General features: G+C 35.9%; 1 protein-coding gene across 1 annotated transcript in view; it reads left to right on the forward strand.

The window, feature by feature from the left end:
* LOC149896088 (uncharacterized) overlaps positions 1-25408 on the forward strand; it is a 50164-nt gene that overhangs the window by 1649 nt on the left and 23107 nt on the right. Inside the window, exon 2 of the mRNA XM_090118428.1 lies at positions 3795-3893. Within this exon, the coding sequence (XP_089974554.1) occupies positions 3823-3893 (71 nt within the window). The 5' untranslated portion in view covers positions 3795-3822. The remainder of the gene's footprint in view (positions 1-3794; positions 3894-25408) is intronic.

Consider the following 25408-nt stretch of genomic DNA (forward strand, 5'->3'; position numbering starts at 1 on the left):
GATTACAATGAAATTTAGCACACATATAGAGGGTAACTTGGATTAACACATAGGATAGATTTTATTCCGGAAATCCCATGGGAACGGGAACTATGCGAGTTTTTCTTTGAAAACGCGGTCGAAGCCGCGGGCGGAAATCTAGTTTATTATGAAAATACGTAAGAAAATACATTTTCAAAAGCAACAAAATAAACATACTTAAATGTTTAAACAAACCAAAATAATCCCCTTGTTAAATACAAAAACTATAAATAACAAATACCTACAAGGAGTACTTACGCATAATCCTAAAACATAGGTATAACATTATAATGATAATTTATATCACTAACGGCTTGCCCGAATGAGTATTTTTTACAAAAATAATATTCATAGTGCCATAGTTACTACATATCTCATAATATTTAAGCTGAAGAGTTTGTTTATTTTTTGTTGTTTGTTTGAACGCGCTAATCGCGGGAACTACTTGGTCCGATTTGAGAAATTCTTTCGGTGTTAGATAGCCCATTTATCGAGGACTACAGGCTATAGGCTATTATATTTCATCACAATAAGACCAATAGGAGCGGAGCACTGTAGGTTAAACCGCGGAGCACAGCTAGTTTTCTATATGTATATCGACTGGATAATTAAATTTACTAACATATCATTAATTTTCTACACCAATATTCTATTCAAGGATATTCGATTATTTCCTACTGAGCGTAAGTACCTATATATATCTATTTATAACCTAATTTAAAGACAATCAAACCCAAGACATTTGACATTTTGTTACATCGTGTTGAAACAATTAACAATAGATTATAATGCGCATTTAAATAAAATGAATTATACTAGCTTTCCACACGCGGCTTCGCCCGCGCTTTCAAAGAAAAACCCGCATAGTTCCCGTTCCTGTGTTCCTGATATCCGGGATAAAACCTATCCTATGTGTTAATCCAAGTTACCCACTATATGTGTGCTAAGTTACATTGTAATCGGTTCAGTAGTATTTCACAAACATACACACATACACATTACACATTACACATACATCCATCCTCACAAACTTTCGGATTTATAATATTAATCAGAAGGAAGAATACGTATCTGAGTATACTCAACCACGGTCCACGTATAACCACAGTATAACTCATCAATTCAAAGATTTACATAAGTATGTAGGTATGCTTCTCTACAATCGAGTCTACCATAACTTATGAACTTATAAATACCTAAACAGGTTTTGAATAAGAAGTAATTGTCACAGGAAATAACATATGCTCAATTACACTTAAGTCTTTTGTCTCTAGAATATTGCAATTTAACTTAAAAACTACAGACTTTTTAACTTTTTTTATCACGAGGAAACTATTATCCTGAGTTTTCCTGGAAAAGTCGAGGTACTAGCCTAGTCTATCATAAATACATTCATACATTCTACACTGGTATGGTATTAATCATTGTCGCTGTCATCCATCCATCCACTTAAATGGAGACTAATGCATATATGTAGAATGCAGTACATAATTATATTGATATGAGGTACCGAGTCTCGACATATTACGTTGCTAAGAATTTCATAGCAACAGTAAGAAACTATTGGTAGTAATGTGGTAGTAGGAGTGTATCATCTCGAAATCATGATATGAATATGAAGTATGTTATGTTCTTCCTTTGAGCATATTGAGGTGAATTTAAAGTTTCAAAATGATGAGAATTTAGCTATAAAATTTGAACAAAACTGAATCTTTCTTTCCATTTCGCAGTAATTTCTAAGTCCTAATGGACTTGTGAAATACGATACGATCCTTGGAGGTTCGTAATCAATAAGAAAACTTCGTCGTTTTGAAAACGTTTTACTTACCAAAAGTTAGTTTGTAGGTAAATCAACTTTAAAGTCCAGATATTGCTTTGAAACTCAAATCTTAACATCTAGAACGTCGTAAACTGATGAATGCTGAACTGAAAAGTTGTTACATAAAACCCAATAATCTATAGAGTTGGTCTCTTTCGGATAGATAAGAAGATAGGTAGGAAGAAGTTCACATTTAGAAGCACAATGCTTCAGAACGCAGGACCAGAGGGGCTCCCATGATACCTTATAGCAGTAATACTTCCATCGGGCATCGTGGGATAGTGATGGCGCTAGACGACATAATGTTATATCTAGTTTTTTTTTATGTCAGAGTAAGCAAAGGGGCAGGTGGGCCACCTGATGTTAAGTGGTCACCACCGCCCATAAACACTTGTAACACTAGATGTGTTGCAGGTGTTTTGCCGGCCTTTAATGGCCAAATAAGCTCTTTTCTTGAAGGCCCCAATATCGTAGTTGTTCGGGAACACCGCATAGTTGTCATTTTTCCATTATGGAAATAAAACTGCTTTAAGACATCACTACACACTTACACTCCTGGTCTTTAATCCCAGGCCAGGCGGTTGGTCCTGTTTCTGCCATTAGGTCATCGACGTTTGACATTTCACCCTTTTGATAATCATCCATTACTCCTAGTATGAACTATTGCGTGTACTGTATACATTCCGTTACAAATTAATTACATTTTTGCGTGCTTTCTTGAACTTGTTACGGACTAATCTAATCAGTAAAAGTTAAGTACCTACTTAACAATAAGTGGCCGTTATACACTATCCCACAGTTTATGCGTATTTATGGTACCGTTTTTAGAAACTATGATACAGCGTACAGGGTTTAAGATAGTATTTTTTATAAATTAAAAATGACAGATACGAATGTCTAGATGATTATGATGGATAAAAATATAATGACCGGGAGATACTGACACAAAATTTCGAGTCATTTGTAACAGGATGGCGGTTCTACAGGGTTCTTAGTACGCAATGACAAAAAGAAAAATGATGGTGCGAACGCTGGTACCGGCGGCTTAGTCGCGTGGGCGTTAGTCGAACTCGTCGGAAAATAGCGAAAGTCAAACGATTTGTAACAGTATGGCACTTATTTTTCCTGTAAATTTGAGGATCAACGAATATAAATACAAAATTTCAAAGATCTAGGTGTTGGAAATCTTCACTTATATAAATTAATAATAAATTTATTTTTCAAGTATGACAGCACTTTTTCCCCCTACTAGAAGTATGGCAAATATAATAATGGTCACATTTTATCAAATACTCTCCAAAAAGCCAAATGCAATACTGGTACAAAAAGATAGGCGAAATAAAAAAAATTTGCAGATTTTCGGCGGTATGGCGACCATTTGGAATCGTCCGAAAAGTATGGCATGGCGATTTTCGTAAATGGCTGCACGACGATGGTTACCTGTGCAAAAGTTAGCTTGGTACAAATGGTTGAATAATTGTTTTTTTTAAATCAACACATTCGCGTCGGTATGGCGGGCTGTAAGTCATACCGGAAAAGTATGGCATGACACTACCGCCTACTTATTTTTTATGGGCTATCGGTAAATTCTAAAATTTTTGTGTTACAAATCGTTTGACTTTCGCTATTTTTCCGACGAGTTCGACTAACGCCCACGCGACTAACCCACCGGTACCAGCGTTCATACCATCATTTTTCTTTTTGTCATTGCGTACTAAGACCCCTGTAGAACCGCCATCCTGTTACAAATGACTCGAAATTTTGTGTCAGTATCTCCCGGTCTATATCCACACAAAGAAGTTTGACAATTTAGGTAGATAATTTCCTTACTCCTTCCCAAAACACCATCTTTTGCTCGTATTTGTGCAATACATGACGTTGTTTAAATTAATGAAATATTTTTATCTCTGTGCACGTTAGTATACAAGCAAATTATCCAATTGCATGTTTACAGGTTCTGAAGAGCGATAACGGTCGACAAAATGGCCGCTTCCGGTAATGTCACATTAGCGCAAGATGGCACCCGACTGCATCCGTATTTAGTGGCGTTGGTGTGAGTACTTATATTCTTATTTCTTACTTACAAATCTTATTAAACATACATACAAACCTTTCCTCTTAATATTAGTATAAACTAGCTTATTGTTCGCCGCTTCGTTCGCTGTGTCTAAAACTTCACAAATTGTATCCTTACTTTGGAAGCCGGGCCCTGTTACCCTTCCCAGTCCTTTTCTTTATTTCCTTCGTCAATTCTTTCTCCATCCCAAACTTTTAAAGGAGGCAATACATTTGTAGACTGTAAGATCTGCTATCGTTTTTACATCTATGCAAATTTTTATGAGAGTTGGTAGCGCTTATCAGGTGACACAAAAGAAAACCTTCCTCAAAAATCACTCTAGATCTATTAAAAAAAGAGCGATTGTGCCGAGCACACGTGTCAGAAGTGAAACATTTTTGGCAAGATTCAAAGATACCAAAATCGGCGCCTTACTCCATGACGTGACGGTATTGACAGGACGCGTCCTTGAAATTTTACTCTCAAAGTTTTCTCTTCAAAAACGCTTCAAAACGCGTTGCGTAGTTTTTAACATTTACAAAGGGACAGAGAGCGGGAAGTGACTTTGTTTGTATGAGATGTGAAATGAAAGTGTATTATTTGTTATGTCACTAGATAGAATTATGTAAGAATATTGCTAATGGGCTTTGGCAATACGTATAATATGATGGAAACCCATACATCTTCTGTATACGGACATCATAATATGATTAATTGCATAATATAACGTCGATTCAGCCCGCCTTAGAACGATACTTTTTTATTGGTCTGTGCCTCATCTTCACAGAGTAGTAACAGTAAATTCAGATAAATGTCCTGGGCCCTTTCGGGTATAGGCCTCCTCCAACTGTCCCCATTTCCTCCTGTTGCCAGCTGCCTTTATCCAGTCTCTTCCCGTCAATTGCAGAATATCATCTACCCAGCGAGCCTTTGGTCTACAGTAGCAGTTTACAGTAGCAGTATAATCGATCTCATAGGCAAATTATCTTCAAGATCCGTGCTGCTCTTTTGACGATACTAAACATGCTTTCGAAAAATTTTATCATTTGTTATATGAGTAGGATAGGATAGGAAGTATAAGAACGTCGTTTTAACCTCTTTGTCACTTATTTGTACATTTTGATATTAAATGCTGGTACAATAAAGAATGAATATATAAAATCTACATAGAATATGTGTACGAAAAGTGCGAAAAAATGCGAATTACATTTTAAACTCAATTTTTCAACATTTTCTTTATTTCAAAGTTGATGAGTAAGTAAACGCATTCGTAATAATATTTGATCATGCACTAAGTAATAGATTTTACTATAAAAAATTATGTTTTTTCTAAAATAATTTTATCAAAGTATATATGTGTGTTAAAGCACGCAAATTACTATGCACCGATTACTGTCCAGCCTTGAAGCCACTTAATTGACTAGTTAAGGACAGCCCGATTTTACCTTTTATAGTGAGTAAAAACGTGTTTAATTGGATGTACTACATTTGACATTAGTTTTATATCTACTTATATTAAACAAGTTTATAGTTTATACTTTATACAAAACACAATAATTTTGCACCTACATATTTTATTGATTCTAAAAAATCAAAATTTTTATTGGAATACCAGAACTAAATATCTATTTATACCAATAAACACACACAACATTTTGTTTATAAATAAATAATTAAAAATGATGGCTAAATTATTTGCTAACAAAATATAGAAACGAAAAGGAAAAGTATCAAAAACATAAATCCGCCTATGTTCTAATCGAAAATTTTAAAAGATGAAATTACAAAACGTTCCATGTTATCTTTTTAAAATAGATGGCAGGCTCACGTGCCGATTTTAGTTTTTTTTTTCGCACAATTGGGTTCCCGCCAATTCCAATGTCACCGGGTCAACGACCCGCCCGCGTTCAAGGTCGCACATGTTTTATGATTTGTCTATGATCGAGTTGTCATGGCGCGGGCGTAATAAATTATCACAATATTATGTAGGTACCTACTGTGTATCAGTGTATAATGTGTGTAGTGCAAAAATGGCACATAAGGAGCACGATTGACGATTCGCTATCCTAGGTTGTAATTGAAAAAAAAATTGCTAAGTATTTATTTTTTTCGTCATTCTAAAGGGTGATCTACGCATATAATGATTCATTTCTAAGTTGGTTATCTACGCGACTAATTTGCCCAAGAAGAAATATATTCCACTAGCTTTCCGCCCGCGGCTTCGCCCGCGTTTTCAGAGAAAAACCCGTTCCCGTAGGATTTCCGGGATAAAACCTATCCTATGTCCTTTCTCGGGTATCAAAATATATCTATAGGGTCAACCGGGGCAAATGCAACTATGGGGCTATGGCAACTAGTTATCATAACTAATTTATTAGAGTTGTTGTAATATATCGCCACCTATGATTCAATAACTCAACGACTAATAAATCTTACAAGTAATAGATGGTGCCACTACGATGAAAACTATTTGATTGATAGGCCATTGTGTCAAACCGCTATTTTGAAGTTGGTGTGCGTAAAAACAGGTGTCGAGTTTTACAGACAAAAAATTGTTTAGGAGTGATTTTTTGCAGGTGTCTTTGATTGGACACGATTATCACAAGCCGTTAAGCATATTTCATTTATATTTCTAATGCGTTAGTTGACTCTATTTTGTGTAATTGATGCAGTTACAATTGCCTCATGAAAATTTCACTGTGGGGTTATTGCAACTGTGAGGTTAGTTACAATAGCCCCTTATATTTTTGTATGAAACTAAAAACACTAGTGATGTGACAGTGTCGATATTTTTATTATGTATCCTTCTTGGTAGTCAAAATATACTTTCTTTATGATTAATTAAAGAAGAACCATCGATTATTTCTTCGATATTATACCCAGAGACGGGTTCATAAGTAAAATTAAAATTAGATAAAGCGTGGTTAAAGACTATAAGTAACTAAAAACGATAGGTAGGATAGTTCTGTGATTGTTCAAGTAATTTTTAGTTAACGGTTGATTAACTAATAAACGTATTTTGTTTGGTTTACGTTTTTAACAATATTTAACACAAAGAATATTATTTGTTCTGACCAAAAACTAAAATTGACTTAGTAGGTAGTACACTGTAATTTTTTTTTTGTTGCGATTTAAAGTGGTAAATCAAAGTAGGTACATGAGATTTTCCTCTAAATAATGCGGCGCCATCTACGATCGCAACGTTATTGTATAGATAACGTTATTGTATATATCTATATATATAATAAAACTAAGTCGATAAAATGTGCGTGCCGATAAAACTTAAAAAGGAGTCCCGACACGATAAAGGGACTTATGTGGTGTGATAGCCCTTTGTCCCCCCTCGAACAAGAAAGTACCCGTTTTAATCTAAAGGGCATGTTTTTAAAAATATAAGGGACTTTCCGACCATTCAACTTGGAAATTAAGTGCAGTGGCGCCATCTGTTATCGAATATTTGAATTTCGGAGACTATACACAATAGTATTATAGTCTCCATAGTTGTGAGCCATTGCAGCATGTGTAGTAGTGGCGCGAAATAGAAAATTCCAATTTCAATAAAATCTTAAATTTAAATTTTGTGTATTTAGACGTCATTATTTAACGTATATTTTGGAGTTAAAGTGACATAATTTTAGTTATCCAAATTAGTTCTCAAAATATTTAAAAATTTAGGTTTTTAAATTTCGTGCCTTTACTTCATACGCTACCGCTACAGAAGCTAGAAAGTTCCCGTTTTAATCTAAAGGGCGTGTTTCTAAAGATATAAGGAACTTTCCAACCCTACATAGTGGCGCCATCTGTTATCGAATATTTAAACTTCATTCAGGACAACGATTGTTTGGGTTGAATTTCCAAAAGCGTTGCGAGCAATTGTAGCATGTGTAGTAGTGACATGAAATTTAAAATTCCAATTTCAATAAAGTCTTAAATTTAATTTGTTGCTATAATAAAGTTATTAAATTTTGTGTATTTATACGTCATTAGCTAACTTATATTTTGGAGTTAAAGCGACATAAAATTAGTTATCCAAATTAGTTCTCAAAACATTAAAAAATTAAGGTTTTTAAATTTCGCGCTTTTACTACAAATGCTACCGCTATAGAACCTTTTATTATGGCGGACGATAATGACCAGAATACTCTAGAAGGTGTGAGAGAGAAAATATTTTAAAATTTTCTCGAATATTCTAGAGCCTAGCTCTCTGAAGTGTCTCTGAATATATAAGAGCCCGGTGTCGCTCACCAGAGTTAGTTTAATTTGAACAGCGAAAAACTTCCCCACTGAATTTCTAAACTCTTTACAAGTACCAGGAATGCCATTACACTGCCTTCGTCTGAAAATTGGAACTCCAATCATACTACTCCGAAATCTCAACTCCCCAAAACTATGTAATGGAACTAGAATGATCGTAAAACAGCTATCGAATAATACCATTGAAGCTGAACTTATTTCTGGGAAGACCAAAGGACAGACAATATTTATACCTAGAATACCTCTGATCTCTTCGGAATTGCCATTTCAATTTAAAAGACTGCAGTTTCCAATAAAATTAGCCTTTAGTTTTACAATTAACAAAGCGCAAGAACAAACTTTAAAATAATGTTGTGGCATTAACCTCAAAGAATCCTGCTTCTCTCACGGTCAGCTATATGTAGCTTGCTCAAGAGTAGGAAATCCGAAAAAATTATGTATATATTATACTCCGGACAATAAAATGAAAAATGTTGTTTATAAACAAGTATTGTAAATAATGAGAAAACGTTTTCAATAAACTTTTTTTTTTACTTTTTACGTCATAGTTTATTTTTTTACTTCGACTCTACCACGTCATCTCATATCAACTCCCGGGCGAAGCCGGGTTTTTTAGCTAGTATATAGAATAATTAAAAATATATCGATGAATAAGTTTTTTGCATTCCCCACACTAATTCTCTAACAAATAGTTGCATTTGCCCCACATTTAGAAAAATAAGATTTTTCCTGAAAACTCGTCCTTGCTACACGGTAATCCAGTTCAAAATCCTATGAATAACATGAAATCTCATAAATATATTCTATATTCGTTGTTTTATATGAAATAGAAGAAGAGCTATGGCAGTTAGTTGCATTTACCCCCGACTAGGGGTTAATGTAACTTTTTCTACCAATTTTAGGAAATATTCTCACTACCAGTTATTTATAAGACTACTGTATTGCTTGATTGGTTTAAAATAATCTTGAATAAATACAAAAAACAATAAATGGGTCAAATAAATGACCAAATATAAAAGGAGATAACTGCAACCGATCAAACTTGAGACTTGTTATTTTTTAGTTGCATTTGCCCCGGTTGACCCTACCAAATTTCATGCAAATTGGTTCCGTAGTTCAGGCGTGATTGAGTAACAGACAGACAGACAGAGTTACTTTCGCATTTACAATATTAAGTAGTATGGATTGTGTATTTATATTCCAGTTTCGTCGTATTATGTATTTAGAAATGCTATTAGATACTTATTATTTAGTACTTAACTACCTGTGCGAAAATATTATACAAAATACAAATTAATTATTTTAGGAAAAAATGTAGTAATTCGCAAATTATACATAGGAATGTGGTATATTATAGTACTATATGGTACTACTATCTTCTTAAAGCATTAAACCAACTATTTTACGAATATTATAAATGCGAAAGTTTGTGAGGATGGATGTATGGATTATATGGATGTTACTCTCTCATCCAAATAACTACCGAACCGATTACAATTAAATTTGGTAAGTAGATAGCAGAAGACCCACAATAGACATAGGCTAGGCTTTTTATCCCGGAAATCCCACAGTAACGGCAATAATGCGGTTTTATATTGTCTGTTATCTGTTGATTTGAAGACGGTTATTAGTTTTTTATAAAAAAAAACCGGCTAAGTGCGAGTCGAACTCGCGCACGAATGGTTCCGTATTATGGGGACCCAGTTTAATATTTTTTTATTTATTTTTAGTATTTGTTGTTATAGCGGCAACGGAAATACATAGTTTGTGACAATTTCAGCTTTCTCGCTATCACGGTTTATGAGATACAGCCTGGAGACAGACAACGAAGTCTCAGTAGGTCCCGTTTTACCCTTTCTGTACGGAACCCTAAAAAATAATTATTTTATTATGTACTTACTATAGAATCTATATTATAGTATAGATTATATTACCACGTGTAAGTCGATAAAACAATCACTACTATAAATAAAGATAAGTACATAGAAATAATGTAAATCTAAATGAATCATGCATAATACAAGTTATCACATAAGTGATAACTATTATAATACATCACTACATAGTATAAAATAAAGTCGCATTCTCTGTCCCTATTTCCCTATGTCCCTATGTCCCTTTGTACGCTTAAATCTTTGAAACTACACAACGGATTTTGATGCGGTTTTTTTTAATAGATAGAGTGATTCAAGAGGAAGGTTTATATGTATAATAACATCCATTAAATAGTGGAGAAGTGCTGTTATTTTTGAGGTTTCTAATGTGATGTCGTAAATAATTACATTTTTTCCGCTTACATTGCAAACGCAGGCTGAATCCTACGAGTTTTATCAAAATAATGTACTAAGTATTGTACACATTGAAAAGGTCTACAGAAAAGTCCGCGATGGCATATGTCTATCTATTATGGATTACCCACAATAACTTTTTTTTGTCATTTACTTTTTACGTCAAATAATGGCTAATTTTCGAAGCGATTTAAACCAATACAGCATTAATCCATAACCAATTAAATACCTTGAATACATTGTTCATTTAATATAGATCTATATGGCCCTTTACACCGTATGATTTAAGTGAATATTTTCGAAGATATTACAGATTTAAAAATTGCGGGACGTACCGTTTGCAGCGGTATCGGCCGGCCGGGCCGCTATGTTTTTATATACAACGTTAATTAAAAGTTTTTCTGTAGTGTATTTAGCCCCGGCAATATCAGCATTGCACCCGTGCGAAGCCGGGGCGGGTCGCTAGTATTGTAATAAACCCAGTATTAATTATAATCTATATATGTCTATTATAATCTATATATCAGTATAAATAAAATTATACAGTCCGTCTTTTATTTGAATAGGTCTGTTATTAGAAATAAAAAAGTCTAACTTTTTTTATTTCTGTGACGAAATCTAAGGATGAAACATTTTATGAAGTTGCCTCTGCCTGCGCAATTTTTTGTAATTTAAATTTTAATAAAGAATTCAATTTCAGTGGATGTTTTATCGATTTCCTCTTAATAAAATGTACCTACCGTACTAGGCTGTGATAAAAAAATGAAAATATTTGATTGTTCCGTCCTTGATAGGTTTAGGTGATAGGGTTGCTACTTACTGCATTAAATAAAAACTCAAACTCAAACTTATTTTAAAATAATATTTTTTTTTAATAATATTTATTCATTGAGGCTTATTTTAGAAGCACTTTTGAATCATCATAGATTTACCACCGGTTCGGAATTAAGCAGTACATAGTAGAGCTGGCAAGAAACAAAAAAAGAAACGAATTCTCTATCACATACCGTCTGGAAATAAAAAAAATGTGTGCGTATACAAGCGTACACACGTAAGAAGTGAAACTTCTTTATGACCTAATTATTTTTCAAAAAATAATTTACTACAACTTTACAGAAATACGTCGAATCACGCGTGGTAGGGACTAGGGATATGAAAAAGATGGCGCGTACCTGAAAAATGTCACGCGTAACGAAAAAATGTTACACACACATTTTTTTCCAACCCCGATAAAGAAGTTTCACTTCAAAAATTAAAAAGTTACTTATCTTATGATGAACACAGTAGGTTACTATGGTACCTGGTACCATTTTTCCTCGAAGGCGTTTCCAATAATTATTTGTTTATTTTGGTAGCAACCCTGTTTGATACTGACAGCTGATATTGCACGTGGTTCATTTATGAGTGAAATCACGTGTATTGTATTAGTAACTTGTTTTGTTTAATTATTTAGAGGGATATTTTTTTTGCTTTTTATATATTCAAGGTTACATTTTGATTAATCTTTATAGTACTTTGGAACGCTTTTTCGTTGATATCAATCGACTTCAAAAAAGGAGGAGGTTCTTTATTAACTCAGGCCCCGGAACCACAGACACAATAGAAAATCTATTGTGTCTGGGACATGGGTTATACTGAATTTTTTATACTAGCCGCTCATCCTGGCTCGACTCGGGCTGACTCGGGAAAGCAAAATAAAATCTGTTATGTGACTGAGGAAAATATAGCTTTCTGCTGTTGAAATAATATTTGAAATAGATACTTAATAGTTTTTCTATAAAAAGATTAGTAGGTAGGTATAGTGACTTTTCCGTGAAGTTCGAGTAAATCCACATTTAGCAACGTGGGCTCCCCTACTATAATGTTAATAGTTTCGTAGTAAAGTTGTAGTAATGTTCATTATTATATACTATAATAAAGCTACACTACCACTCACTGACATCGGGTTTCTCGGAAACTACGCGGAAAGTTGGGGGGATTTTGACGTGATCGTGTAGAGGTGCGCCGAGTGACCACCGGAAAAATATAGCGATCTCGATCATCTTCGAAAACCAAGTGGACCCCTGGAGGTGCGCAAAAACGGTGGTACCTGGAGGGGGGGTGTCTGAACAAAAAATGCTCGGAACTGATGGCGATTACCAGGGGTGGTGGAAAAATGGGGATTTTCGCGAAAACAAGATGGCCGCCGTACTTTGCCAAAATCGCCGTTTATGAATCCTTACGTCTCAAATTTGGCACACGTGCTCTGTGCGAGCCGGCGAATCGATCGGTGCCCCGTTCGAGTGGCTCCGGGCCCCAGTTTCCGACTTCCATACAACGTAAAATCCAACGGCCCGCGGAAACGGTGCGAGTTGGGTGGGGGGTGTCGGAACTAAAAATGATCACCACCCTGGGACGCTACCAGGGAGCCATAGTGGGTCGCTCGATTTTGGAATTTTTCCATTTTTGGCGCAAACATAAAAACGTAAATTTAGACGAGGTGGCGCAACGGAGAAATACACCAATGATGCATTCGCACTCGCCCAGCTCCCAGGATATCCAGAAAAATACGAAATCTTAAACTTTCCCTCATCTCGCGAAGACGGTCAACGGCCCGCGCAAACGGTAGCAGCTACATCTGGGGTGCTCAAACTAAAGTTGGAGTAGACCTCGAGCAATTACCACAGATAGTGAAAAAAATTCAAAATGGCGGAAAAAATGGCCGCCGCCATACAATTTCTAAAACGGCCATTACTGGGCCGATCGCGCTGAAACTTGGCACAGGGGCTTTAATCGAGCCGCACATTAAGATGGCATACTCATAATCAAGTTTCCACCGCTGGTTTCCGAGTTTCATACAACGTGAAATTCGACGGCTCTCCGAAACGGCTTGAGATAGGTGGGGGGTGTAGAACTAAAAAATGATCAGGAAGATGGGGTGCTACCAGGGCAATCGAGAAATTTCAAATTGGACGCAATTTTTTTTTCAAAAATGGCCAATTTTTCAAAGCAAGATGGTGGCGCCGGTTACTTTACGATCGGTCTGAAAATTGACTTCTGTTCTTTAATCGGCCATATTTACAAAACTGCATACTCAGAATTTCTCTCCGACCCCCGGTTTCCATTTTCCATACATCACGAAATTCAACGGCTCTCTGAACCGGTGGCAGGTAGGTCGGTGTTGGAATTATATGCAAAAAATAATAAATTATTATTGTTGGAATTATATGCAAAAATTAATAAATTATTATGAGTATAGTAACTCATTTGATCTTTTTTGTAAGTATAAAATAACCGCCACCCGTTAATATTTGTTCAGTCCTGTTTTAATTTGTGAACAGTGCACAAGTATTAAAGTATATTAAAGTGAAAATAAAAGGTGATAAAGTGAAGTGAAGTATTATTTTATACCCTAACCTCCTACAGGTTATGGGCCCAGATTACGCGAGTGAAAATAATAGTGCAGTGTTTGTGCAGTGAATTGTTAAGTGTTGTTTAAGTTAAGTGCGTATACGTTAATATTTAAAATGGAGAACCAAAAAAATGAAGCGAAACATTAAGCCGTTCGATGGCGAAAAATATAGTACGTGGAAATTTCGTATTCGTGCTTTATTGGCCGAAATGGACGTTCTTAAGGTGGTCGACGAGGATCCCATCATTCCGACAAACGAGTGGGAGAAAAACAATAGGATTGCAAAAGGTATTATAGTGGAATATTTGGCGGATTCTTTTCTCGGTTTCGCTAAAGAAGATTCTTCAGCGAGGCAAATTTTCAAAAAATTAGACAACCTATACGAGAGAAAAAGTATGGCTACACAATTGGCTATACGAAAGAAGTTATTGGCGTTAAAACTACAAGGCGATGTACCTCTTATCAAGCATTTTACTACGTTTGATGATTTGATAACGGAGCTCTTAGCTGCAGGCGCTAAATTGGAAGAGACCGATAAAATAGCCCATTTATTTTTGACACTACCCTCATCTTATGATGGAATCGTCACTGCAATTGAGACGTTGACGGAAGACAATCTAACGTTAGCTTTTGTAAAAACGAGACTTTTAGACCACGAGGTGAAGCTGAAGAATGAATCTGGTGACACTAGTATGAAAGTCTTACAGGCTAAAGTTGAGATTCCGAAGAAAAGGAAGTTCAATCGTCATAAAATTAACTACGATAGTCATAAAAGAAAGAAGACATCACATTTCATAAAGTGTCATCATTGTGGGCGTAAAGGACACGTTAAAAATGACTGCTACTATTACAAAAGGAATAATCAGGCATTTAATCAGCATAAAGATTATACCGACAGACAAAAAACGCTACAAGTAGTGGACACAAATCAACCGTCAACTTCAAATTATGTTTCTGGGTTTGTTTTAATGATGGGAAATTATCGAAATGATCTTAGAGGTAACAAATTAACATTTATCTTGGACTCCGGAGCATCGGACCATATAACAAACAGGGAAGATTTGTTTATCAATTGTACTCTTTTAAATTCGCCTGTCAAAATTTCGATTGCTAAAACCGGTCAATTCATCTGTGCAAATAAAAAAGGAGCTTTGCAGGTAACCAGTGATACAGGCATACAGGGAATCTTGGAGAACGTGCTTTACTGTCCTGATGTGCCGTATAATCTCTTGTCCGTGTCGAAAATGCAACAAGCTGGTTACACCATCATTTTCAACCAGTGCGGTGCTCGTGTACTAGATAAGAGTGGTAATGTCATCATGCGAGGTATGTTGAATAATAATTTAATAACTGTTGATTTTATGACTTCGTTACACGAGAGTCACTCTGTTTCTAATATTTGCAATAATAATATTACCAAGTACAAATTATGGCACGAACGTTTGGGCCATATTAGTAAAAATAAATTTTTAGAACTGAAAAATAATAAAATGACAGATGATTTTAATGAAATTGAAACATTGTTGCCAATTAATGAATTTTGCGAAGCCTGTATAAAAGGTAAACAGAGTAGACTACCGTTTAACGACGTCAAGGATAAAAGTTACGTGAAGAGACCTTTATTTATTGTTCATTCGGACGTCTGTGGACCTATCACTCCTCCGACCGTAGATAATAAAAATTATTTTGTGCTTTTTGTTGATCAGTTCACGCATTACGCCGTGGTTTACTTGATAACGTATAAATCGGACGTATTTTCAGTATTTAGGGACTTTGTAGCTAAAAGTGAAAGTAAATTCAATACAAAATTAGTAAATTTATATTGTGATAATGGCCGTGAATACTTATCCACGGATATGAAAAATTACTGTGTTGAGAAGGGTATTACTTACCATTTAACTGTACCTAGGACCCCACAGTTAAACGGCGTCTCAGAAAGAATGGTTAGGACTGTTACTGAGAAAGCCCGCGCTATGATTAACGGCGCTAAATTAAATAAAGTATTTTGGGGTGAAGCGGTATTAACTGCTGTGTTTTTGATTAACTTGACTCCGACTAAAGCGGTGCAATGTCATAAGACACCGTTTGAGATGTGGCATGATAAAAAGCCCCGAATTAAATATTTAAAGGTGTTTGGATCGACTGTGTATGTTCACAATAAAGTTATGAAGTCAAAGTTTGACGACAAATCTTGGAAGGGTATTCTCGTGGGTTATGAACCAAACGGATATAAAGTTTGGAATCCTGAAATTAAAAGGTTTTGTGTTGTTAGAGACGTTGTAGTTGACGAGGTCAACTTTATTAAAACTAGGCCTATAGATAATTTTGAAGAGAATGTTCGAAATTCTCATGACCAAACTGATAGTGACTTTATGTCGAAATCAGTGTCAAAGCCTAGAGTCTCTGCAAGTAATAAATCTGATGATAATGAGTGCCCTAGTAAAAAGAGTAAGAACCAAGATGTAAATGATTGTGAACAAACACATGTTGATCTGCAGTCTGTTAGTCCGAGTTCAAGTAATAATGAATTAAGGAGGAGTGCTAGGCTTAAAGGGCGTCCGCCTGTGTCATATAAAGAAATTGATGAATGTAATAATGATTACTTAATGTGTGCTCATTCCGTTTTGTATAATATACCCGCCTCTTTTAATGAAATTAAATTTCGGGATGATAAAGTTTATTGGGAACAAGCAATAAAAGATGAATTGAATTCATTAGATATTAATAATACATGGGTTTTAGTTCCTAAACCTGAAAATAGAAATATAGTTGATTGCAAGTGGGTTTTCACTCTGAAGACTGATGAGTTTGGAAAGCCATTAAGATACAAAGCTCGCCTTGTTGCAAGAGGTTTTAGTCAGGAATATTTAACTGATTATAATGAGACATTTGCCCCCGTTGCAAGAATAGCTAGCTTCCGATTTATTGTTAGTTTTGCTAATCAGTTTAATTTGCTCATTCACCATATGGACGTTAAAACAGCTTTTCTTAACGGTGACTTAAAAGAAGAGATATATATGAAAATACCTGAAGGAGTACAATACAAAGATAATTATGTATGCAAATTAAATAAATCATTGTACGGGTTAAAACAGGCCGCTAGGTGTTGGTTCGAAAAATTCGAACAATGCCTTGTGGAAAAAGGTTTCCAAAACTCTTCTGTAGATAGGTGTATTTACATGTTAGACAAGGGCAGTGTGTATAAAAGTATTTATGTGCTATTGTATGTTGACGATTTAGTAATTGTATGCGCTGATATTAGTGTTATGAATAGTTTTAAAATGTACCTAATGAGCAAATTTAAAATGACCGATTTAAAAGAAATTAAATTATTTCTGGGCATTAAGATTGCAAGATCTAACGATGAAATATTATTAGATCAAAGTGCATATATTAAAACAATTTTACATAAGTTTCAAATGCACGAATGCAATCCCATAAATACTCCTATGGAAGTAAAACTTAATTATGATGCCTTAAACTCAGAAGAAAAGTATAATGCACCTTGTCGTAATGTTTTAGGCTGCTTAATGTACGTAATGTTATGTACTCGGCCAGATTTAAGCTTGTGTGTTAATATACTTAGCAGATATTCTAATAAAAATAATAAAGAGTTATGGCTGTGTTTAAAGAGAGTTCTCAGATATCTTAAGGGTACTATTAATTTAAAATTATGTTATAAACGGTCTGATTATGAAAATATTTTATGTGGATATGTTGACTCTGACTGGGGTGGAAGTGATACAAAGGACAGAAAAAGTACAACTGGCTATATATTTAAATTGTTTGATAATTGTACTATAACTTGGTGTACCAAGAAACAAATGTCGGTGGCAGCCTCTTCGACTGAGGCTGAGTATATGGCACTGTATGAAGCTGTAAGGGAAGCGTTATGGCTAAAATCATTAGCGGCTAGTGTTCATTTAAACATAGATAAACCCATTGTTATATATGAAGATAATAATGGTTGCATAAGTATTGCAAATAACCCCACCAGTCATAAGAGGTCAAAACATATAGACATAAAATATCATTTTTCAAGAGAAAAGGTTGAACAAAATGTAATAAAATTAAATTACATTCCCACAGGTTTGCAGCTAGCAGATGGACTCACAAAGCCATTACCTGTCGTGGCCTTTCAAGCAATGAAATCAAAATTAGGATTAAAATGAATATGATTCATTTTAAATGATTCAATTAATTTATTGTGAAAATTATTAATTATGTTTGATTGATACATTTATGAATATTATATATTATATAGTCTGATTAGGTTTTTCTGGGTTTTTCCTAATCCTTGCAACAAATGTTGGACTATTATTATGTATTCCCAGTGTATACTTGTAAACTGTACTGTACTGTGGTAAATGTTAGAAATATGTAATGACGATTCGAAAGTGCTTCTAAAAGAAGTTTTATTGAACAAATAAATGTTTGAGTTTGATTTTGTAAAGATTGATTTAATGATTAATTTTTGAGGGGGCGTGTTGGAATTATATGCAAAAAATAATAAATTATTATTGTTGGAATTATATGCAAAAATTAATAAATTATTATGAGTATAGTAACTCATTTGATCTTTTTTGTAAGTATAAAATAACCGCCACCCGTTAATATTTGTTCAGTCCTGTTTTAATTTGTGAACAGTGCACAAGTATTAAAGTATATTAAAGTGAAAATAAAAGGTGATAAAGTGAAGTGAAGTATTATTTTATACCCTAACCTCCTACAGTCGGGGTCGCCGAAGCAAAAAATGCTTCAAAACATGGTCCGCTTCCAGGCATATAAAAATTTTTGGTAAAAAGCGAAATTTTTTTTTTCGAAAATTTTGTATGGAAATTTCCATAGTAGGAAGGGTAATTGAATAGCAACGGCAAAAGACGGCGCCGCGGGCTGCTTGCTGCCCGCGCACCGCGCAACCTCGAAGGTCGACAGCCTCCCGGAGTAGAAAATATTTATTAACTTTTGAACTACCGCACGAGCCAAGCGAGCGAAGCGAGCGAATCACGGCAGCGGCTGGCGTAAATATTCAAATAGGTAGCGAGGAGCGAAGCGACGAGCGAGTTAGGTTAACTTTTGAACTACCGCACTAGCCAAGCGAGCGAAGCGAGCAAGTCACGTCAGCGGCCGGCGTAAATATTCAAAGAAGTAGCGAGGAGCGAAGCGACGAGCGAGTTAGGTTAACTTTTGAACTACCGCACTAGCCAAGCGAGCGAAGCGAGCAAGTCACGTCAGCGGCCTGCGTAAATATTCAAAGAAGTAGCGAGGAGCGAAGCGACGAGCGAGTTAGGTTACTTTTGAACTACCGCACTAGCCAAGCGAGCGAAGCGAGCAAGTCACGTCAGCGGCCGGCGTAAATATTCAAAGAAGTAGCGAGGAGCGAAGCGACGAGCCAGTTAGGTTAACTTTTGAACTACCGCACTAGCCAAGCGAGCGAAGCGAGCAAGTCACGTCAGCGGCCGGCGTAAATACTCAAAGAAGTAGCGAGGAGCGAAGCGACGAGCGAGTTAGGTTACTTTTGAACTACCGCACTAGCCAAGCGAGCGAAGCGAGCAAGTCACGTCAGCGGCCGGCGTAAATATTCAAATAGGTAGCGAGGAGCGAAGCGACGAGCGTGTTAAGTAAACTCTTTAACAGTTTATTATGAAAATTTACTGCCCGCTATCGATTAGACACCTCAAAATGATGAAATTCGGGGATCACGTTTCAAGAATTAAACCAATATTTGAATAAGTAATTTATAAACAGTTTCGACTGACTGTAGAATCGCTGTTAGCAGATGTAACAAATGGACACGAAATTCAAATGCATTTTCAAATGACTGAAGATTTCTGCCCTTGGATGAGCCGCGAGCTGCTTGCAGCTCGCGCACCACGCACCCTCGAAGGTATACAGCCCCCCGGAATAGAAAATATTTGAATGGGAAATTTATAAGCACTTCCGATTGACTGTGGAATCGCTGTTAGCAGATATTAACAAATTGACGGGGAATTTTTATGCATTTTCAACTGACTGAAGATTACTGCCCTGGGATGCTTCGCGGGCTGCTTGCAGCCCGCGCACCACGCACCCTCGAAGGTGGGCAGCCTCCCGAAGTGGAAAATACTTGAATGGAGAATTTATAAGCATTACCGACTGACTGTAGAATCGCTGTTAGCAGATGTAACAAATGGACAGGAAATTCGAATGCATTTTCAAATGACTGCCCTATTGCTTCAACCCAGAGGCAAAAGAGGCTCGCGGGCTGCTTGCAGCCCGCGCACCACGCACTTTCGAAGGTCGACAGCATTTCAAAATAGAAAATATTTGAATTGGGAATTTATAAGCACTTCCGATTGACTGTGGAAACGCTGTTGGCAAATAATAACAAATTGACGGGGGATTTTGATGCATTTTCAAATGACTGCCCTATTGCTTCAACCCAGGGGCAAAAGGGGCTCGCGGGCTGCTTGCAGCCCGCGCACAACGCACCAGCTAGTATTTATTATAATATTGATATATCTCTCTCTTTTGGTAGCCAGTAATTGTAAACTATTTGCGGCAAAAAATCTATAGCATGGATAATATAACACTATACTAGGAGTTAGGACAGATTTCCTATCTACTTACTGTGATATCTGTAGATTAGATAGAAGAAACACATAGACGTAGGTATGTTCATTTGTATGACTCCTATATGCTCGATTTTTGCCTAATTAAAACGGCCAGATTCTACATATTCAAACTTTTTAGTTTTTAACACTTATCAAGGACTAAAAACTTTCTCTTGAATTCTTATATTTAAAAAAACGCATCAAAATCCGTTGTCAATTTTTAAAGATTTAAGCGTATAAGGGGTAAAGGGACATAGGGACATAGAAAACGATTTTGTATTATACTATGTAGTTATGTGCACAGATAATATAATAATAATACTAGTAACCTACCGATCCACTGAACACCTCCTTCCATAACCCAGATTTTTAATTCCCATATTTTTCAATAGTTCTGCATCGGCCGCGGACTGCCCAGGGCTGTATCTCTATGGTGCAGTCATGGGCAGGCTGCGGCTGGTGTCCCACAACACATTAAAGTTCTCGAAAGGGCCTCTGCGTATTGGACCTGTGTTCCCATGTAAGCCTTCCAAAGGACCGGGTACCTTCCTTTTGATGGTCCTTTTTATGGAACTGAGTTACAAAATACAAGTATCCTGGGCTTGTAATAATCTTTACTAATATTATAAAGCTAAAGAGTTTGTTTGTTTTTTTGAACGCGCTAATCTCGGGAACTGTAGGTCCGATTTGAAAAATTATTTCGGTGTTAGATAGCTCATTTATCGAAGAAGGCTATATATCATCTCGCTATGACCTACAGGAGTGGAGCCACGGGGGTGAAACCGCGCGGAGCAGCTAGTTGTGTTATAGCTAGGCCTATCCACGTGCGAACAACGAACGGGCAAATACTTTCGCATTAGTAACAACGCATATTCCAAGCAAAACACGATTTAAACAGTCTTCGCATAAATTTACATACTAATATGTATGTAGACTTGAATATAATATAAAATACTAGCGGCCCGCCCCGGCTTCGCCCGTGGTACATATGAAAAATAGATGTTGGCCGATTCTCAGACTTACCCGATATGCACAGAAAATTTCATGAGAATCGGTCCACCCGTTTCGGAGGAGTATGCAGACTAACATTGTGACACGAGAATTTTATATATAAGATATAAGAATATTAAATGACACGAGCACGTGTATGACATCGTGACCTTTGATATTGATATCAATGAATGATAAAGACCCATTAGGGTCTTAATTTCTTCATACTGATATTTATTATTATTATAAATGCGAAAGTGTGGATGGTATGTATGTCTGTTACTCTTTTACGCGAAACACACTGAACGGATTGATGACATTAGGCAGAAATAATTGACCAGCTTATACATTAAATAATAATAAAAACTAGACATGGGTAGGTAATGCGTGTAATAGTACAAAAGTAATATCACTTTGACACGTAATGCAACATCACGCATTACGCATCAGTTACAAACATCACTCGCATCACTCACTTTTTTTTATTTTGTTTTACATTTGCTTGCGTTCATTACAATTATTAACAAACAACATAAAGTACGTGGCCAAGTATGAAGGAAAATCAACTACATTTTTTAAATATTTACTTAAATTGTAATTTTATGATATGTAAAACTAATAAGTATTGCAGTTATTATTGCTATTTTTCAATATGATCTGTAATACTTCACATAGGTATCACCTTAAACATTACTCGGTCATCATTTCATTAATAATCGATCGGGTAATGTGTGATGTTACGGAGTAATATCACTTCCGTGGAAGAGATGCGTGATGTTGCATTACTATTTGACGTACTGTTTTGCGCATGTCTAATAAAAACCAGCGAAGTGCGAGTCGTACTCGCACACCGAGGCCGAGGGCTACGAAAAAACCACAGAAAAAACCTATTTTTTATTATATTGTAACTCTAAAATGTATGTTTGAGCAATTTTCTGTGCTATAAGACACTGAAACTATGTTTTATTAATAATTTAAAATAACATTTTTATTCAATTTATACACTTCCAACTGCTGTACTAATTTTTTCCACCATAAAAATAGAATAACATATTGAATTATGACGCTAAACCTACGCCTGTAACACCATCACAGATAAAGATTTAAAACATTTATAGTCTGTGGTATTTTTAGCGCGTGACGTAATCAATCCCATTACGATAGATAATGCAATTTAATCCAATCAAGTTACACAATATCATTGAATATTTACGGTCTATGCCAAGGTTAGAAACCCTATACCTATTCCTTACATAAGGCGTATAAAGAAATTATCCAAGACTAGCTGCGCTCCTCGGTTTCACCCGCGTGGCTCCGCTCCTGTTGGTCTTAGCGTGATGATATATAGCTTATAGCCTTCCTCGATAAATGGGCTATCCAACACCAAAAGAATTTTTCAAATCGGACCAGTAGTTCCTGAGATTAGCGCGTTCGAACAAACTCTTCAGCTTTATAATCTATACTAATATTATAAAGCTGAAGAGTTTGTTTGTTTGATTGTTTGTTTGTTTGTTTGTTTGAACGCGCTAATCTCGGGAACTGCTGGTCCGATGTGAAAAATTCTTTCAGTGTTAGATAGCCCATTTATCGAGGAAGGCTATAGGCTATATATGATCACGCTAAGACCAACAGGAGTGGAGCCACGGGGGTGAAACCGCGCGGAGCAGCTAGTATTAGTATAGATTTATAATAAAAGTAGCTTTCCGCCCGCGGCTTCGCCCGCGTTTTCAAATAAAAACCCGTACCCGTAGGATTTCCGGGATAAAACCTATCCTATGTCCTTTCTCGAGTATCAAAATATCTCTATACCAAATTTCAAGCAAATTAGTTCAGTAGTTAAGGCGTGATTGAGTAACAGACAGACAGACAGAGACTTTCGCATTTATAATATTAGTATGGATGTTATACAAAAGCTTGATTTCTATTTCTTTCGTATTTAATGATGATAAACTTTATGGTTTTAGCTTGATGACGTAAAATTTAATCACATTAGTTCTTAAACGGGTTAAAAGATTTTCGAATAATGGGTGTTTTAGAAAACTATAGGTAGGTAGTATAAATTATGGAGTTTCAGGTATTTAATCCTTTTAGGTACTTAAATACTTAGGTATTATCTTAACGACAACGACGAGGATGGGTGGAAGGATGTATATTTGTTACACACACATACACACACGTAATTTATGGACGCCCCCTGACACAGGACAGTTTTTCTTTAATTTATAAGCTAGGATGGTTCTAAATTCGAAATTTGACCTTCCAATTCTTGCTATACTGACTTCTAACTACTCGTGCGGCGTATTTACAAACTATACATAGCCAGAACGCAACCATAGGAAACTGCTCGTGTATACTTTGTAATACTGTTTTTAAGTTTGTTATTACAAAATATACACGAAGTTTGCGTACTGATCGTGTATACTTTGTAACGCGGATGCTTGCTTCTTCGTTCCAAACTATACACGATCAGTACGCAAAATACATATAACTAAATATACCTACTACACCACTTACGCTTGAGCGAAATAATAAATAGGCGTAGGCAATCAAAGACTTGTAAAGCTATATCTATCTACTTTTATTCTTCTTGATTGATTCAGTAAAATATGGAATAAAAATATTATTAGGTGAGCTTAGAAAAATAAATAGGTAACAGATATAATATACAGGGTTACCTATGGGTTAGGTTAGGTTCGTGTTTTTTTTAACTACACAAAAATAGCCGTCGCCTCGCAACCGTCTTCTTCTGGACTTGATTCTTACATTTTAGCACTATTGTCAATTGTTAGTCGAGCAGTATAGTCGGGAACGAAGACACAAGCATCCTCGATACAAAAAATATACGATCAGTACGCAACATTACATACACAATACACATGCATTTTAATAATAGATTTCAAAACAGCAATACAATAATATAAGCGCGAGCAATGGAAAGACGCCGCGCTTACTCCGAAACATACACGATTAGTCCGCATGCGTACTGGCGCTGTATATTTTGGAGCGCTATTCTTACTTACTTCACTACAAAGTATACGCGAGTACTTGCGTACTGCTGTTGTATAGATTGGAAGAACTTTGTGAAAAAGTTATTTCCAAACTATACGTGATTAGTTTCACACCGTTGCGTACTGGCCTTGTATAGTTTGGAAAGACGCACTCGTGCGTTCTACTGCACGTATCGTGATGAAATATACATTCGTCATGTGTACATTGTATTCTACGTAATCTATACTAATATTATAAAGAGGAAAGCTTTGTATGTATGTGACCCTGAGAAAGAACATAGGCTACCTTTTATTGCGAAATATGTACTACGGGCGAAGCCGGGGCGGACCGCTAGTAAAAATATATACCTAGGTAAATGAATCACAGACATGTAAAATGAATCGTCAAATGTTTGACTGACCGGTTGGCTTAGTTGGTAGTGGCCCTGCCTTCCAAACCAGAGGTCGTGGGTTCGATTCCTAAATCCCACCCATGGCAAATATTTGTGTGATGTTTGCTTTTTGTCTGGGTGTTAATTATCTAAATATACCTATGTATTTATTTAAAACTAGCGGTCCGCCCCGGCTTCGCCCGTGGTACATATTTACGTTTTCTCTACATAAAAACCATCGTCGTACTTCAAGGAATATAATAAAAAAAGAATTATCGAAATCGGTTCAGCCGTTCTCGAGTTATGCGCTTACCAACACATTTTGCGATTCATTTTTATATATGTACTAGCGGTCCGCCCCGGCTTCGCCCGTGGTACATATTTACGTTTTCTCTACATAAAAACCATCCCCGTACTTCAAGGAATATAATAAAAAAAGAATTATCGAAATCGGTTCAGCCGTTCTCGAGTTATGCGCTTACCAACCATTTTGCGATTCATTTTTATATATAAGAAGAAGAAGATTGGATATATAGAGTAACAAACATCCATTCTTCTTCACAAACTTTCGTATTTATAATAAGTCGGATAATCGTAAATTTTAACCGATTTAAATC

This window comes from Colias eurytheme, chromosome 29, assembly GCF_061535395.1.
Source record: "Colias eurytheme isolate Ceu_HAF_F1 chromosome 29, ilColEury1 Martin Lab GWU primary, whole genome shotgun sequence".
Classification (NCBI taxonomy): domain Eukaryota; kingdom Metazoa; phylum Arthropoda; class Insecta; order Lepidoptera; family Pieridae; genus Colias; species Colias eurytheme.